Below are 17,852 nucleotides of genomic sequence, written 5' to 3'. Positions count from 1 at the left end.
CAGCTCTGTCCCCAGATGACACAAATTACTGTTGCTGACAACTCAGCAGCAAGCTCTGCCTGAATTCTGAGGCCCAGTTCTTGGTTTCCTCAACTGAACAATACAGCTAAAGCATCGTTATCTTCAGACTTCCACTTCCATCTCTGTATTCAGTTTGTCTTACAAATTTGGTCCCACTGATTCCTATTTGATGTTAAATCTACTTCAGAAATCTACTTTCACATTCTGTCTTCACGAGTCTGAACTCCCCTCCAGAAAAAGCACATAGAAGTGCTTTTGCAGCGATGGGTGTGAGGTTCTGAAATAATGTGAAAGAACACTAGTCTGCTTTCTGTGTGAACAATGCTTTTGCTGTTTCTTAATGCTACCATTTAAATCTACCACTTTGTGGCTTTACACGCTGGCTCCACACTCCACCAGCAGGTTTCCAAACCATCAGACTTCTGTCTGAATGTTCTCAGACACCACCAAGCAACACCGAGTACACAGCACTAACATTATCTTCCATTACCCTGTGACAAGTGGCTCCTCCAAAAGCCAAAGATCTTGAACAGCTCTGCACAAGTACAATTTAGTTCTTAAAAAAAAAAAAAGAGGCCAAGATATGAAATATGTTTTATTTTATTAAACCTCTCATGATGATCACGTTTTGTATCAGATTCTTCAATCTGGTACTTGCTGATGTAGGGGCTTTGGCTCCATGGATGCAGACAACTGTAAATAAAAAGAGCTTTTAGAAAGGTTATAGCACAACAAATGTGAAAGTTTATAGACATGTACCAAGTTCATTTATCTGACAGTTTTAATGTAAGACAGATATTAATAGTTCAAATAACTGGCTTAATTTTATTCAGACAAGATTTCTTAAAGATGCCTTCTAACACAACAGTTCACAGCTGTTTTAACAAGCAGGTAACAAGTTGTTCCATCTCTCAAGGAACTCTGAACAGCACTGAAAATATTTTTTTTTTAGTAGCTTGCAAGTGTCTGGTACCTAGTTGGTGCTTAAAAAAAATTAAGTTAATGAAACTCACTTCATCTGTCTCCTGCCTCAAGCTTAGGTTCAAAAGGCACACAACATCTATTTCATTTACAAGCCAGCCTGTCTCATTCTGCACAAGTTCTTTTGTACCATGTATGGAACCATACATAGCTGAAATGCATAAAATTCCTTTAGCAGTTAAAATTCTTAAACTATCCCCAAATCCTTGTACTCTACTTCAGTAATGAATGTACATACACAAAGTTAAATAGTTGTTTTTGTTAAACTGACCTTTGTTAACAAGCCTCTACACACAAACCTGCATAGAAGACCTTTGTATATAAAAAGTGTGCTGACTACTTCTTTTAGTGAAGTCAGTGTCCAACCAGGAGTAACATTTGAAAGCCTTCTCTGTGAACAGCTGTAAACCTATCACTCCAGGTCAGTTTCTTCTGAGCCCTCAGCCACTGCTGTCACTACCACACACACACAGTGCAGTCGTTTCTCCCTGCAGCAACATATTAGCAACTTGATGCAAGATATAAAGCTGCTGTCAAGAGACCTAGCAAAAGTTGTGTTTTATGATACCTCTTATGATGCCTTTTAAAAGCACAACTGTGTCCCTGCTGGGAACCTGCTTAATCAGAGCCTTGTTAAAGCAGATAAACCTTGTCAAGTCCCCAGATTGAGTAACCACCTCTACAAAGAAGTACAATCCGTGTACGACGATACTAACCTCTAAGTTTTACTCATCTGCCTGCTGTACTGTCCCTTTCTCAGAGACATAGATACCATCCAAGAATTTCCTGATATCCTTGTTCTTGACTGTAGTGGCTTGCTGGATCAAGGCAGCTGCAGACAAAGCAAGACCGTTAGCACAAAGCAAGATGTCTAAGCCAACATGTAGCCTTTGTTTATTCTGTGATATTTTGAGTTACAAATGAAACTGTCACCTGGAGAAGGGTATTACCAACTTGAAATCCTATCAGTTCCTATCCTATCTCAGCAACTTGATGCAGTGTCAAGCTCATTGTTGTTCAACTGAAAAGCTGAAAAGTTTGGTGTCCAAAAAGGCTGTTAAAACTGGATTTAAAAAAAAAAAAAAGCAAGCTTCCGTGGCCTTGTAAAAACGTCCTAAAGTTTAGAAAAAAGTGTAAGAAACTCTTTAAAACAATTACAGTGATTAGAAAAAAAAAAAAAGAGCTGTCATTTACCACAGGCTCTGAGAAAAAGACAGTTCGCTAAGCTGACATCTTCAGAGAAATGCAGTCATATAATTGTGCCTGCCCACACATCTACACAACGAACCTGAATTGGAGACCAATTCAATGTCATTTCCTTCAAGGATCAGCTCATCTTTCTGGGCTTGAGATACTGCACAGGAAACACCTACAGAAAGGAAAACACACAATCTTCATCATTGGTGAAGACATCAAGCACACCAAAGAAAGAGTGCTCCTGTCCTGTCCCAATTTACAGATCCAGAAAATCGTATTCTGGGCAATTAACAACTTCTATGACCTTGTCAGAAGAGTTGCCCCAAATCCCTTCCAGGATCACGCTCCCTCCATTTCAGCACACAAAGATTAGTGCAAGTCATGCTCTGGATTGAAAGCAACGACGTGGTACTCCTACTTCAATGTGACTGTACTAAAGCATTAATCAGCACCACTATGTATAAGCCAGAGGTTTTGCCAACATGGCTTTGTCAGCTAGGTGGTGCCGTTTTCCACACTCTTATGTTGAAACAAAAGTGGATGCACCCTAAACAAGGGTCATTTAAAAAAACCCTGACCCAAACACATCAAGCACAGTACGTATACTAGCAACACTGCACATACAAGGAGTAAACACTACGACATTCAAGAGTCTAACCGGGAACCTGAATTTGCAAGGAGAGTAACACAAGCAAGTCTTTTTAGTTTGATCTACCTTGTCAACCGATGTTAAGATTTTAAGCAAGTGCTTCACCTTTGAAATAAACACTGATTTACAAAAATCAAGTCATCAAAGCCACTTTTACTATCTCACAGTAAACCAAAGTCAAAGCCTCTGTCTGTGTAAGTAACACCACACTATCGACCATTTTGGACAAGTGTGAGGCTTCGTCCAAAGCCACTCCAAAACACCACCAGTCATACTAAGTATCATTACCCCTGCGTTCAGCAGAAATGAATTCTTAAAAATATCAATATAGAAAGTTATCCCACAGGTCATTCTGTTTATGACATGTTTTGTCTCCTCCTTTTCATGTTCAACAAGCTCTAACAAATACCTACTCTGCTAGACATCTCACTAAAACTCACAAGTACTTAAGATGTAAAATCAACAACTAAGAAAATGATTTTGAGGTTTACAGTATGTGGTCCTAGACAATCAGGAAATTCAAAACACGAAAACACTTCAAGCACCAAAAATATGATGTGATAAGAGACTAGTTCATGTATAAGTTTAAAAACAGAACACAAATTAAAACTAAGCACTTGCAGCCTACCAACCACGAACACTGCTGAGATGTCACCATCATGAAAGTAAACACTGGGCTACATGTAACTTATATTACAGTAACTTCCTCTAAACTAGTTATTAGCTTGCTCTTATTACCAAAAGTAATTACAAAAGCATTATTAAAACTGAACAAAGGCAAAGGTACCATAAGAGTACCTAAATTCAAACAGGCCACTGCTGCTTCAGCAATCAATCACTCACCACCTTCTGCACCAGTAGCAGTACTCAAAGAAAAGAGTTTAGAAACTCCAGTTAGGAACAGTAAAGTACCTCTCCAGACATGCTCACCTGGCCTCATACGCACTCTTCGAATGTACTTCTCTCCCAGGAAGTTCCGGATTTCCACAAGTGAACCATTCTCCTGTATAACTACGTTGATTGGGAAGTGAGCATACACGGACCTCATCTTGTAACGGAAGCCCTACAGTAAAGGACATCATGAGGTACTGAAAGCAGAACGTGTCCCAGATGCAAGAGATGCAGCAAACTGGAGAAATCTAAACCAAACATGTATCAAAAATCGTTTCTTAACAAGGGCAAGACACTAAGCCCCAGAGACACTAATGCTCTTTTCCACCTACAGACTTGTCTGACAGCAAATGCAAGGAAAAAAAGCAGAAAACTACATCCTGGAGGTTTTGGAAAGCTTGCACTGAAGTCAAAGGCTGCCTACTGTTACCCTATTTCAAAATGAAACTTACCAGTGTAACACCCTTTATCATGTTCTGTACATGGCTGCAAATGGTGCGAACTGTTGCCAGCTCCTTTCTGTTACCCCACCACTTATCAACACGCAGCTGTGGAACACAAAATCAAATGAACACAGTTTTCAGCTGTCAAAACTCAAAATGAGATGGTTCTCTGACAATCTGGGTGAAAAGTTCAGATAAACCACTTAAAAGCACACATAAATACTTTATTTGAAAGACTCTTAAAGGTCCACCTACTCTTTAAACTCCTAAACCCCAGACAGATGACAAGTATTTCTTTTCTCCCTGTCTCATTGCTAACAAAACCACACAGAAGCTGTGATAAGATATTCTGACATCTTAAGCTGAAGGATGTGCTACCCCATGCTAAACACTGAATATGCTGTTCCAAAGTCAGTCTCCTATGCATAATGTATCAGATTTAAATGAAACTGTGTGGGTCCAGTGTTTTCAAGAAATACTAGATGCTTGTGAAATAGCTGGTATCAGTAATTCCCCTTTTTTTTTTTTTTTTTTTTAGTTTTTAAGGCCATATGAAACTATTGTGCGTTTTATTTAGAAAACATCAGCTCTCCTAATGTAATTTGCCAATTCTGGAAAGCAAATGTAGAGATTTAGCTCTATCTAGACAAAAGTAGTCAGTCTATAAAATACAGGATGCAACGATCAAATCCTTTCCCAATAAATGACAGTAACTACAGAAAAAATCAATACATAAATTCACTCCTACACATCGAAGTGCAAGACTTCCACGGCGCCACAGCAGGTCCCAAGATTTCACAAGATCTACCTTGTTCAGAAAACACAGCAATAAGCAAAAAACTAAACAACCTGCCTGCAGCTTAACGTTTTGGTTCAATCTCTTACAATACCAAGAAGCTTTTAAGCTGACTGTAAAGCCACCCTCTCTCTCTGTGCAAAGAAACCTCCACAGAACTCACCTTTTTGTGCTTCTTGCCCAGGAGAGAGAGCTCCACATTGATGTGGTTAAAATCCCTTCGCAAAGTCCCTCTGGGGCCCTTGACAATAACTGTCCGGCCCTTCAGTGAAACACTGACTGGAAATCAAACACAGACGCGGGTTAACCGGCTGCGGGGTCCGTGCCACGAAACATGTTCCAAACGCACAGGCAGACGTACCTTGCTCGGGGATGTCAACGGTCTGGTTGCTGAGAATGGTCTTCATTCTGCAAAGGAGAAGCAACAGACGCTGCAGACCCTCACGGAAAGGCACCTTCCTCGCGCGCTTCCCTCTCCTCCCTGCTCACACACCGGAACGCGCAACTACGCGGAGCCGAACCAACCCGCTCCCCCTCCAGCCCCACCGAGCCGCCGCAGGGCCGGGCTCCGCTTCCAACACCGACACATCCCGCCTAAGCCCCCGAGAAGAGAAGCGGCGGCCTCAGGGCGCAGCTCGGCAGCTGGGCGCAGCCGAGGCCTAGGGCGGCCGGGGGGAAGGACGGGAGGGGGAGGGGGGCTGGGGAATGCGCCATCCCGGGGATTCCCTCTGGCAGGGCGTGGGACAGGAGGCGGCGGCCGGAGCCGGCACCGTCCCGGGAGGTGGCCCGCGCCGCTCGGGGGCTGCTCGGGGGCTGCCCGCGGCGGATGGTCCCGGATGGGCCCGGACGCCGCAGCCGGGCCCGGCCTCACCTCGCAGCGGGCACGGCGGAAAGGGGCTGCGTCTGACGTCATCACGCACTTGTAGACGCTGCGGCGTCTGGCGTCACCGCGCGGCGCCGCCAGGCCAGAGCAGCCGCGGCCCGAGCGGCGGGAGGGGGGCAGGCCGAGCGCGGCGGGCGTCGCTGGGGCGGGGCGGGGGCTCCGCGGGGCTCCCATGTCGCTGCTGCCGCGGGGCCGCGGCTGCCCGGCCTTCCGGAGGCTGCTGCTGGGGCCGCGGGGCCGGGTGAGTGGCGTCCTGCCGGGCCGGGCCGCGGGGTGCCCGGGCGGCGGGCGGGCCGGGCCTGGCGGGAAGGAGAGCTGGGCCCGGTGAGACGGCGGGCGGTGCCGTTCCCCGAGCTGGGCTCCCGCGGGCCGCCCGGCGGGGCCGGGCAGCGGGGGTTCACCCTGGAAGCGCCCGCCCCGGCCCGCGGGGGTGTCGGTGGGCGAGGCAGGCACGGGCGGGGGGCGGGGGGAGAGCGGAGCCCCCCGCCCCATCCGCTCCCAGCCCGCGCGGAGAACCCGCCCGGTGCTGGTTTTCCATGGAATAAAGCGTCTGTGGGTCACGAACTTGGCGGCGAACCGTTCGTGCCCTCAGCCCTGAAACCTCGAATTAATCCGTGCCACGGGTATTTGTATCTATCACATCCATAACTTACACAACTTAGCTTGCCATTAAGATGTTTTGGAAGAGATCATGCTTTTTGTCCATTACTTAAAATGAAAAAAGATAATTCGTTAAATATTAAGCTTGCAGGCGGTTGGGAACAGAGTGTACGTCAATAACCAAAAGGACAAACACTTGCCTAGCATGGGTTACTAGTACTATTTGATTCAATAAACTACAGTGTTGCTTTTCTTAGGTGTCAGCAAGCCATGCATGTAACCAGTACAGAACATCAGGGTCATTGCCAGATGAAACAAAAGAGTTCCTGCAAAATGGACCAGGCTTGCAAGACTTTGTCTCTGGAGATTTGTCAGACAGGAGCGCGTGGGCTGAGTATAAAGGCAACTTAAAGCGTCAGAAAGGAGAAAGGTAACTGTGATTTTTGTCAGCTGTAGTTGTTTCCCTGTGGTATCTGGCGTGTTTAGTATTCATGGCAAAATGTGTTCAATGTATTTTCGTTAAATTCTGTCATACTGGCTTGCCAATTTAATAATTTTTCAAGAAAGAAACAAAAAATGAATCTCAAATATGCAACAAAACATTAGGTCATGGTGGTATTTTCTCATTTGAGTGTGGGTGCCACAACCTGTATTAAATTACTAATGTAAGTCAGTAGGTGAGGGTACCCTGCCTTGGTGTTGCAAAGATATTATTGATAGAGTAAAACAGGCAAATGAAGACTAAATTTAAAAATGCTTAAGACCCTGATATTTCCAATTATGAATTTGATCAGGTTTTTTGATAGCTGCGGTAACACACGTTGCCATTAATTGTTGCAGTCTCTAGTCTGGCACTGTTAAATCCCACCGGCAGAGGTAACAGTTTTAAACCTGTCAGTGACAACAAACGCCTACTCTTGAATATTGGGATGATGATAAGCATGGAAGAGAGGAGTCTACTGTGACTAAGAAAGATGTGACTATTGGTTGCCGAGTTGTGTCAGTCTTCAAGCAACTTTTCCTAGCTGGGATCTGTGGCCAATTAAAGTGGATCTATGAAATAAGGGAAACTAATCATGTAAATAATGTATTAATCTTCATGTTTGCTTGGTATTTTTCAGGCTGCGACTTCCTCCATGGCTGAAAACAAATATTCCCATGGGAAAGAACTACAATAAGCTAAAGAATACCTTGAGAAGTTTAAATCTTCATACGGTAAATCTAGTACTGACCCAAGTTTTTCTGTAGAAATAAGGCATTTTTTACAGATACAACATCAGCTCTCTGTGGAGGACAGGTAGAAATCATGTCTTCCATGATCTTCAGTGCTCAAAACAAGCCCAATGCTAATCTTTGCTGCCAGCAGTGAATTTTACCCTTAAAAAATGAAGACAAAATGAAAAAGAGTATTTTGTGGTTTTCCTGCTGTGATTTTTAAATACTAGGGTTTACCACTTGCAACCCCAAAAAGATCAGAAGATGCTATGTGTGACTAGTTTTAATAGGAACACACACAATTTCAGTGCTACATACATGTTCTGCGTGAAAAGAAATTCTAGAAATACATGTTTCATTAAATATACCTTCCAGATGGTAAACAGTGGTGGGTATGCATGGAGAGGTTTGGTGGTTTTCTATTTCCAGAATAAGATCATGCTTTAATGAATCATAGACTTTATGAACATTTTACCATTTTTTAGTGTTAAAATATTAATAACAACCTGTGCTAGTTAATAAGATAGTTATGTGGTTGCAGAAGTTTTTCAGTTGTGAAGTAGAGGAAAAGAGTGGTATTTGGATAATAGGAAACAGCTCTTCCTGGCTATTCCTAGAGAGCAATATGGAACTCTGTTAATACCATTGTCACAGAAGGAATTATGTTGTGTATGTAGGCTACTATCAAAATTGCTTATTAAGACAACATTAATTTGCTATAATAATATTAAAAAAAAAAAGACAGGTATAGCACTGTCTTTTACCTTTAGGTCTGTGAAGAAGCACGTTGTCCCAACATTGGAGAATGCTGGGGAGGTGGTGAATATGCTACAGCTACAGCTACCATTATGGTAAGGCATTCACCATTTCTTGAGTACTGTACTGATGCTCCAGCTGTTTGTAGGCTATTGTTGGATCTCTGCTGTAGTGATGTGGGTTTACTCAAGAAATGTCCTCATTGTTTCCCTTAGTATTGGGATTTATCTGATGTTGCTTGTGCAGCTGTTTCTCAGCTGAGCAATATGGATGTGTACAATGTAAAGGCAGAAATGTCTTTCTTCTTTCAGCTGATGGGTGACACATGCACTAGAGGCTGCAGATTTTGTTCGGTAAAGACAGCAAAGAATCCACCTCCCCTGGATCCTGAGGAGCCTTTCAACACAGCAAAGGCTATAGCTGAGTGGGGCTTGGATTACGTGGTATTGACATCTGTGGACAGAGATGGTCAGTATGTTTTCTCTTGTGTCCTCCAGTCTAAGCTCTCAAGTGCCTTATGTGGAGTAAACACAGACATGGATAAACAGGCATCCCTCAGCACAGTTTTTGAGGGTTACTGTTTTAAAGGAGTCAACAGCGCTAAAACTTCAGACATTTTCTACATGTTCTTAGTATTTTTCCATGTCTGGTGAAATATAAGAGAAGCTACATTAAAATATTACAATATTTTATTAAACATTTTAATTTTTCCCCCAAAATATATACATAGATGCTCTGTGCTATTACTTGATCAGCAAAAAAAAACCAAACCAGCCCATAAATGTTCATATACAATACCACTACAGAACTTCCTTCCAGAGACTAAGCCTGGAATAAATTATACTTAAAAACCCTGAAAGTTACATTTTCCTAAGGTTATAGTAGCTGCTTTGTGGGGACATCATATAGGTGGGGAAAACCATTGTAGAAATAGTTCAGTGTACTTCGATGGAAAGAACAGTAGCTGCAAAGTGTCTTACAGTAAAAGAGCAGTAATATATATATATATTTCAATTTTTATAGCACTGTTTCTCAGACCAAAACCAGAAATAGATGAACTTATTCTGTGCTCAGACTGCCAGTGAGCCTAGAGACAGGTAAATTCAGAGTAAACATTTGAACTCTACCTTAAATAATCACAGTTAGACTTTGTGCAGACAAGACCTGGCAGAATATCTGTTCTAAACCTTCAGCATAAGTGGTAAGATAAGACTGGGGCTTGACTAAAAACTGCTTTACTAGTTTGCATTTAAATTGGACTCTGCAGGGTTTTGTAGCTTTGCTAATAAGTAAATACATGTCTGGAACAGAAAGGCTAATGGAATAATTTAAATCCTTCTAGATATGCCTGATGGTGGAGCAGAACACTTTGCAAAGACAGTTTCTCACCTGAAAGAAAGGTATATTTTAATGTATTACTCTCACTATTAAAACTTTAGAATGTGGTATTGCATATAGGTCAAAACCTCCTTTAGCTGGATTATTCCAGGGGCCATGCAAATACAAAAATCTGCCTTTAGCCTTTCTATGCCCCTAGTTTTTATCTTTCTCATATGATGTCCTCGAAGTATTTTGAATTTGGATGCATTTCCAATGTAGCCCAGCCTTATTTAAAGCTGAGCACTGGATTAGTTCTTTGACCATGTGGCCAGGAAATGAACACATACTTTTGAGATGTGTTCATTCTTGAAGCCTGGGGCTCAGACACAGTGGCTTTAGATAGTGGTGTCACCACATGGCAGCAGAAGTAGGGTTTCTCTTTCAGCATTGATCAGACTGCTTTGTGTTTTCCTACAACGGCTGTTTCTAGGTCTGTGGCTGCACCTCTTCTGCTTTCCCCAGCCATGCCTTTGCTCTCTGCATCAGCGCCCTGGATGCCACCTGATAGCAGACTTGTCTACCTGCAGATTTCATTCATGTAACCTGGCTTGAGTCTTTGTCCACTCTGAGGGCTCGACACGTTCTTGCAGTTTTCCCTGCCTCCCTTTCTGAGTAGAAATCTGGACACCAAGATCAGATTCCAGGGCATTAGTGCAGAGCCTTTTGTCCCAGGAGGTGGGATTATAGCTCCTCTGTATTTTGGAGCTCTGATGCTGAACTTGTATGAAGTGAATCTGTAACAAAGACACATGAAAAATCGAGTATAAACAGTGAGTGTGATTAAGAGACTCGGAATCGCTTTTATATTTATTAGTTGGCTTTCATTCTATTTCAGGTCACATTAAGAAAAATCAGAATGTTTGTTTCAATTGCAATACAAATATTTGCAGAAACTAGTTGTTTTAGAAGTGTATCCTGACTTGACTTTGCTTATCACAGCATCATTTCTTTAGTTTTGTTTGGGGTTTTTCGCTATGTCGATTTATTTTTTTCCCCAAGAGTGACACAGATCCCGCGGATGTGTTCATTTCCAGTCTCCCCTTTTCAGGAACCCCAGCATTCTGGTGGAGTGCCTCACTCCCGACTTCCGAGGGGACCTGAAAGCTGTGGAGAAAGTGGCGCTGTCGGGGCTGGATGTCTATGCGCACAACGTGGAGACGGTGCCGGAGCTGCAGCGGTGAGCGGCAGCGGCGCCTCGGGCCGGAGCAGGGGCGGGTTTGGTTGACGGGGCCCGGGGGGCAGGCGCGCTTGGCTCGGGCCCTGAGGCCTTGCCCGCCCCCCCGCCCGGGGCGGGGCCGAGCCGGGCCGGGCCGGGCCGGGCCGGGCCCCATGGCCCCGCTCCCAGCCTGCCCCGCGCCGCGCCCCGCCGCGCCGCGCGCCGCCAGAGGGCGCTCGCGCCCCGCCCCGCGCCTGGCGCTGCGGGTCCCGGGGCTGCGGGGCTGGGGCTGCGGGGCCGGGGCCGGGGCTGGCATTGAGCGGGGCTGCGGGTCCCGGGGCTGCGGGTCCCGGGGCTGCGGCTGCGGGGCCGGGGCTGGCATTGAGCAGGGCGCGGAGCTGCGGGTCCCGGGGCTGGGGCTGCGGGGCCGGGGGGGCCGGGGCTGGAGCTGCGGGGCCGGGGCATTCGGCGCGGGGCTGGCAGTGAGCGGGGCTGCGGGGCGGCTCCGGCCGTGTCAGCCCGCACCGCTAGAACCGGGGAGCTGCCGTTTCCGCTCCGTAGAAGCCGAGCGCGCCTTTCTTGCCACCGCTGACTCCTGTGCGCGCCTTCCTGCCTTCTTGTCCCCCTGTGCTGACCGCGTGAACAGGAAGGTGCGTGACCCCCGCGCCAGCTTTGAGCAGTCCGTGCGGGTGCTGAAGCGGGCCAAAGAGGTGCGGCCCGGCCTCGTCTCGAAAACCTCCCTCATGCTGGGGCTCGGCGAGACGGATGCACAGGTGTATTCCACAATGAAGCGTAAGTTGGGCTTGGAATACCTGGCATAGCTCACGGGTATAAACTGTGTCGTGTGGGAAGACAGCTGTGGGTGGCTCTGCCTCTACACGCCAGCAATGTTGCTGGTGCAGGAAATGTTTTCAAAGCTTGATGGAAAAAAAAAAAAAAGGTTGGTTAAAAAAGATGGACCTTCTGGAGTGTTTTACTTTTGTGTGGCTTTCAGATTTTTGACACATAGTTCCAGCTTCTGCTGATTGCAACAGAAGTTATAAATATCTGTGTGTGAATACATTAATATTTTGCAATCCTTAAATAATGGGCTTGCAGCATAGTTGCCTTATTGTGCATTTTTTTTTAGAAATAGCAGATCTTACTGTTTAAAAAAATTGTTTCAGCTCATTTAGGTGTAAAAAAAAGTTGTTGTTGTGCTTAGAAGTGTAGCATGTTACTACATTTTCATATAAAATGTATTTTTTAAGAGGAGATGAGTTCAGAGAGGTAAGTGAATCCAATGTGCTTGTAAGAAGAAATTCATAAATCCTGTGGCATTTCTCCCATACCGTGAGATAAAGTCTGCCTGGTACTTTGTTTTGCATACAACAACCCACATTTAGAATGCAGTGATATGGTCTAGTTTTTCTGTGTATACTCAAATTTTAGCCAACTAAGTTTATGAGATCCTGCAAGCTTCTAAACTAACATACATCCCAAGTGTGTAAAACTGGCAGATGATGTTGGGAATTTCCCCTGATTTATAGCTCTTTAGAACTGTCTGCATCTTTTCAACATGACGTCTCCTGAAACAGGAGAGGGGTGCCAAGCTTATGTGTATACAGCCATTTTTTTGTCAAATGAAGGCTCTGACCTGAAGCCACAGTGAGAAGTAATAAGATAAAAAAGACAAGAGCCAGTCCCAAATGCTGTTCCCCAGGGCTCAGTGTTGAAGCCAGTTCTCTTTAATATCTTTATCAATGATCTGGACCAGGCGATTGAGTGCACCCTCAGTAAGTTTGCAGAGGATACTAAGCTGGGAGGGAGTGCTGATCTGCCTAAAGGTAGGAAGGCTCTACAGAGGGACCTGGAAAGGCTGGATCAATGGATGGGCCAAGGCCTATTGTATGAGATTCCACAAGGGCCAAGTGCCAGGTCCTACACTTGGGTCACAACAACCCCAGGCAGTGCTACAGGCTTGGGGAAAGGTGGCTGGAAAGCTGCCCAGAGGAAAAGGACCTGGGGTTGTTGGTTGACAGTGGCTGAATATGAGCCAGCAGTGTGCCCAGGTGGGCAAGAAGGCCAACAGCATCCTGGCTTGTATCAGAAACAGTAGGGCCAGCAGGACTAGGGAAGTGATTGTCCCCCAGTGCTCAGCACTGGACCTTGAGTGCTGTGTTCAATTCTGGGCCCCTCACTGCAAGAAGGACATCAAGGTGCAGGAACGAGTCCAGAGAAGGGCAATGAAGCTGGTGAAGGGTCTGTAGATCAAGTCTTGTGAGGAGCAACTGAGGGAACTGGGGTTGTTTAGTCTGGAGAAGAGGAGGCTGAGAACTGAGGTTGCAGTGAGGTGGGTTGGTCTCTTCTCCCTAGTAACAAGCAATAGGCCAAGAGGAAATGGGCTCAAGTTGCGCCAAGGGAAGTTTAGATTAGATAATAGAAGAAACTTCTTCACTGAGAAGGTAATTAAAACACTGGAATAGGCTGCCCACGGAGGTGGTTGAATCATCATCCCTGGAGGTTTGTAAACGACATATAGATTTGGTGCTTAGGGATGTGGTTTAGGCACTGGACTTGGTAGAGTTAGGTTATGGTTGGACTCGGTGATCTGAAAGGTCTTTTCCAGCTGCAACAGTTTTGCAATTCTGTGATCTCTGCCATGACAGACAGGACTGCAGTGAGTGCAGTGGTATTCTCTCTAGCTTTAACCCAGATAGCTCAGGTCTTGCAGCAGCACAGAGCTGAGAATGAGGTACCTGGCTACTGATCCTTCAAGTTCTAAGTTCCCTTTGCTGGAGAGCAGAATGAAACCCCCACAGGGTGCTGTGAAGTGACCTTTCTTTTCCTTGGAAGGAGGGTGTTTTTAAATTCATTGTGATCCCTTGTGATCCTTCTGCCAGTAACAAAGAATTTTGTTTTTACAGTATTGCGGGAAGCAGATGTTGACTGTTTGACCTTAGGACAGTACATGCAACCAACAAAACGTCACCTGAAGGTAAAAATGCCTTTTATTTACAAGCAGCATTACAGTCTGTACTGTGTACAGTCAAGTGGCCTCTTTCTAAATGGAGGCTTGATATGCATCCTTACCTTAACTGTGGATGGTGGGAAAATTTCCTTCCTTGTTTAACCTGATCTTCAGCCGTTATGCATTCTTTGCTAAAAATGACCTCAGCCATCTAATCCCTTCCATCTTCTGCAAACTTCCTACTGCTACTTGGTACTATTAGCTGGGGAGACAGCTGGAGCTGAGGCATGATTCTGGAAAACAAGAATCTCAGTGTATGACTCAAACATAATGGCTCAAGCCAGCTCCCCTTCACCATCTCATAGGCTCTCCTTTCATGGTTCCACTTCAGATGAGCATGTTACAGTTTTCTCCTTCTGTAATCTGTCCAGAGCTTGAGTCTCTGTTACTGGTTCACTGAAATAACTGTTAGTGAAGAGGTTTGTAGGACTATTTTATTGTATTGTATTTTTTTTTTAATAAATGTGGTCAAAAATTTGTTCACTTGAAAGAACCATTCAAAAACAGAGTGAAGAAAATGATAAAGCAACAACTAGAAATTAAATTCTAAGCTTTTAATTTAAATATAAAAGACAAAGGAATATATTGTTTTGGTAGAAAGCAGAGAAAAAATTCTATTTGTGACTTGACTGCTGGAAATTTTGCAGTGTAAAATTTTGAACATGTGATATAACTGCATTTCATGCCAGTACTTGCTAGCTACAGCTATTTCCTTTGTATTAATACCTGATCAAAATGAATTCTTTTCTCACAGGTTGAGGAGTATGTAACTCCTGAAAAATTTAAGCACTGGGAAAAAGTAGGAAATGATCTTGGATTCCATTACACTGCTAGTGGGCCTTTAGTGCGCTCCTCCTATAAAGCAGGTAAATTACTGAAAAGTAGCATTAGATCTTTTGGCACATGATTATTTTAATATATAAAGTTAAAACGGTGAATAACTTGCAACAAAACTCAACTTTAAGGACACCTCATATAGTAATTATTACTAATAATTATTATTTATATTTATTATTTACTTCCATAGGTTACCTAAATGCATCAGTATGACAGTAATTCGTATTTTTACAATTGCTATGCTGCTTAAGCTGTTTTTTTTTTGGCAAACCTACTTTGTATTATACTTAATGTGTGAGGCAGGATAAAGGGTACTCAGTTTGGAGTTTTCCTTTACATTCTGTTTCTTCGACACATCAGGGTTTAATGGGGCCCTTTTCTGTTTGCGATGTCATTTTGTTGCTTTAGGCAGAATTTATTTACAGTGTCCTAGAAATAATTAGACACATTTACAGCAGTGCTCTTTCTGGCAAAGCACTGGACATTAATAGCAGCTGATATTAATGAAACTGTTGTATAGGTCCAACATCCTGATTTTCCTAAGGAGGGAGCAGAGAAGGCTCATCTGGGGCACCTGCCTTCTCAGACTGTTTTAATGTCAGCTCAAATTTACAGCAGGTTTCACTAGAAGTTGCTGATACTTTATGAAATAGGAATTAATATAAAAATAAATCACTCCACATCTGCCTGTTGGAAATGACAAGCAAGTAGAGCTAGTCCATAAAATTGGGCATGAGTAAAATCAGGATTTGGGGGTGGAGGGGTTGTCTGTTGGGTTACAGGTTTTGTTGTGTTTGGTTTTTATTTTTACATCCCTGCTGTATATATTGAAAGTGCTGTTGTATAAAATTGAATTCCTATAAAATACTGGTAAGAACCATTACATTGTAGAATAGAATATTCACATTAGATGTGTATTGTTTTGCTTTATTTCACTGAAATAAGTACAAATAATTTGGTGCTTTTTTGCCTTCTAAATAGGCGAATTCTTCTTGAAGAACTTGGTAGAAAAAAGAAAGACAAAAGCCATCTGAAAATGAGAGTGAACCTGTTTAAACCAGCCAGTTTTAACGATCCTCAGTTCCAGAAATGTAGCAGACCAGATGGTAGATGCATTAATACATTTACTATCTGTCCAGAACACTTTTCTCTCACTGAACGCTTCACAGTATTCTACCTAATTTCTCCTGGCAAGGCTACAACTACCATCATACTTCTAGTGCTCAGCAGAAAGTTAGAAGATCGAACCAATTCTGAAAGAGTAATGGAACTGACTGAGGTGGAAGAAATGTAAGCTGAAAAAAAAATAAAATGAGGAGGATACATTTAAGTAAACAGGTTTGATACAACCATCCATATTGCTGCAGTTAGGTACTTGTGAAGATGCTAGTAACAAGTAATAGAAAAGGTACGGATACTTTGGTTTATCTTGCCATTATGTAACACAAGTTTGCAGGGCCTCTGGGAAATAGAGGAGTTCTAAAGATTGTGTACATGACAAAAGACCATATTAGGGCTATCTTGAGCCACACCATAGAAGGTAACGGTAATACTCTTTCAAGAGATGGTATCACTTATCTGCATCTTAAGAAAATTAACTATAACATTTTCATAGCTAATGTTTTTCAGGTGCTTGCATGTCTCCAAGTGTGAGCCTTGGTAACCAAGGTATCAAGTTGAAGAAGACGGAAGCCCCTTCTGGCAAGAGAATTAACCTTGTGTAGATACCATGTAATTTAAACCATATGGAAAATCAGACCTGTCATAACAGCATGAATAGAGCCACCCCTAGTTTGGGTGCATGACTGTAACAAACCCCACTGAGTTGCACAGGTGCTTTGGTATTGGTATGCAGAACTGCCTCAGTTGTGGACTATGCTTCTGCTCCACAGGTATCATCTTTGCATTAAAGGACAGTTAAATACCCAGTGTAAGGGTGGGGTGGTTGTGTTTGATGGGCCTGGTTACCTGCCCCCTTGAGACCTGTTCTGGCTGTTAAATCTGAATGCAGCAGGGTGAATGCACCATAGGCAAATTGTGAATCCATGACATACTGTACTAAGCTCAAGCAGAAATAAAAGGATGGCTCGTGGTGTACAAGCAGCTGTAAGTTCTTCTCTTTGCAGTCACAGTACTTCAAAGTGGATCTCACCCTAGTATTTCTCAGTTGTCTGCTATGGAAGTTATCTTCATGAAGTTAGTTGGGAAAAAAGCCAGGAATTTATCTGGTCCCAAACTCTCATCATGCAGGTAATCCTAGGGCTGGCTATAGTAGTTGTCTAAATTACTGCAGTCTATACAAAGAAGAGAGGACCCTTCATCCATCACCTACTCAGCAAGATGTTGGCAGGAATAATTGGCAAGCTAATGTATAGGAGAAACTTGGTTTTGTCATGAACAACAAAAATCAGATTATACTACTGAGGCCAGTGACGCACAATTGACACTTCACAAAATGAACAGCAATATTAAAGTTTTAGAAAGACAAATAGTCTTAAACTAGAAGGAAGGTACTAATTAAATATTGGAAGTGTAAATTAGGGGAAGAGAAACCTGAGCCATGAAGAACAGAGTGGAATAACAGAAACAGAAGTCTTACTGCTCTGCTTTGTAAAGGAAGAGAGAAAGGCAAAGCTTTTTAATTAAAAATATCAAGTTTTAAATAATAAATTCTACAGTTTTAATTAGAAAAAAGTCTGCCCACTGGTCTGGAAAAGACCAGGCATACTTTGAGCCAGAAATGAATACCAGAGCAATGGAAGATCATAAACTATGGCAAGGAAAGTCAATAGTCCCTCCACAGCAGCAGACAGGGAGGGGTTCAACATCAACTCCAGGCTACCCACACATGTAACAGCTGCCAGCCTTTGTTAGAGGTTACTACTATAAATCATGGTTTTGACTTGTCTACAAAGCAGATTTATCAGAATATTACTGTTGCTTTTGCCAAGTCCCTACTCTTTCAACATATTGACACCAGTAATATGGAGAAGGAATTCTGTGCCATACAGCTGTTATCAAACATGGACAAGAGGAC

At 43.5% G+C, this 17,852-nt stretch overlaps 2 protein-coding genes across 2 annotated transcripts; one reads left to right on the top strand and one right to left on the bottom strand.

Moving 5' to 3' along the window:
* Positions 1 to 603: 603 nt before the first annotated feature.
* RPL9 (ribosomal protein L9) lies at positions 604 to 5,921 on the bottom strand. Its single transcript, XM_051618984.1, has 8 exons — positions 5,850 to 5,921; positions 5,340 to 5,386; positions 5,142 to 5,257; positions 4,192 to 4,287; positions 3,779 to 3,911; positions 2,291 to 2,371; positions 1,719 to 1,834; positions 604 to 714 (listed from the first exon to the last, which is right to left on the bottom strand). Exons 2-7 carry the CDS (start codon positions 5,383 to 5,385, stop codon positions 1,728 to 1,730), a joined length of 579 nt encoding a protein of 192 aa, XP_051474944.1. The 5' UTR covers position 5,386; positions 5,850 to 5,921; the 3' UTR covers positions 604 to 714; positions 1,719 to 1,727.
* A 59-nt stretch (positions 5,922 to 5,980) lies between these two features.
* Positions 5,981 to 16,915, top strand: LIAS (lipoic acid synthetase). Its single transcript, XM_051618982.1, has 11 exons — positions 5,981 to 6,102; positions 6,719 to 6,891; positions 7,583 to 7,676; positions 8,447 to 8,527; positions 8,744 to 8,900; positions 9,775 to 9,832; positions 10,861 to 10,989; positions 11,615 to 11,760; positions 13,875 to 13,945; positions 14,733 to 14,844; positions 15,797 to 16,915. Exons 1-11 carry the CDS (start codon positions 6,034 to 6,036, stop codon positions 15,847 to 15,849), a joined length of 1,143 nt encoding a protein of 380 aa, XP_051474942.1. The 5' UTR covers positions 5,981 to 6,033; the 3' UTR covers positions 15,850 to 16,915.
* Positions 16,916 to 17,852: the final 937 nt, after the last annotated feature.

This window comes from Apus apus, chromosome 4 (genome assembly GCF_020740795.1).
Source record: "Apus apus isolate bApuApu2 chromosome 4, bApuApu2.pri.cur, whole genome shotgun sequence".
Lineage (NCBI taxonomy): Eukaryota > Metazoa > Chordata > Aves > Apodiformes > Apodidae > Apus > Apus apus.
This window is presented reverse-complemented; position numbering and strand designations above follow the sequence as displayed.

Excerpts from the sequence above, each read along its gene's own strand:
- RPL9 (XM_051618984.1), bottom strand. The coding sequence starts at position 5,385 with ATGAAGACCATTCTCAGCAACCAGACCGTTGACATCCCCGAGCAAG. Across the intron at positions 4,288-5,141 it reads TGGGCAAGAAGCACAAAAAG|CTGCGTGTTGATAAGTGGTG; the intron begins GTGAGTTCTGTG and ends TGTGTTCCACAG. Across the intron at positions 1,835-2,290 it reads TGAATTGGTCTCCAATTCAG|CTGCCTTGATCCAGCAAGCC; the intron begins GTTCGTTGTGTA and ends CTTTGTCTGCAG.
- LIAS (XM_051618982.1), top strand. The coding sequence starts at position 6,034 with ATGTCGCTGCTGCCGCGGGGCCGCGGCTGCCCGGCCTTCCGGAGGCTG. Across the intron at positions 7,677-8,446 it reads GAAGTTTAAATCTTCATACG|GTCTGTGAAGAAGCACGTTG; the intron begins GTAAATCTAGTA and ends TTTTACCTTTAG. Across the intron at positions 10,990-11,614 it reads ACGGTGCCGGAGCTGCAGCG|GAAGGTGCGTGACCCCCGCG; the intron begins GTGAGCGGCAGC and ends CCGCGTGAACAG.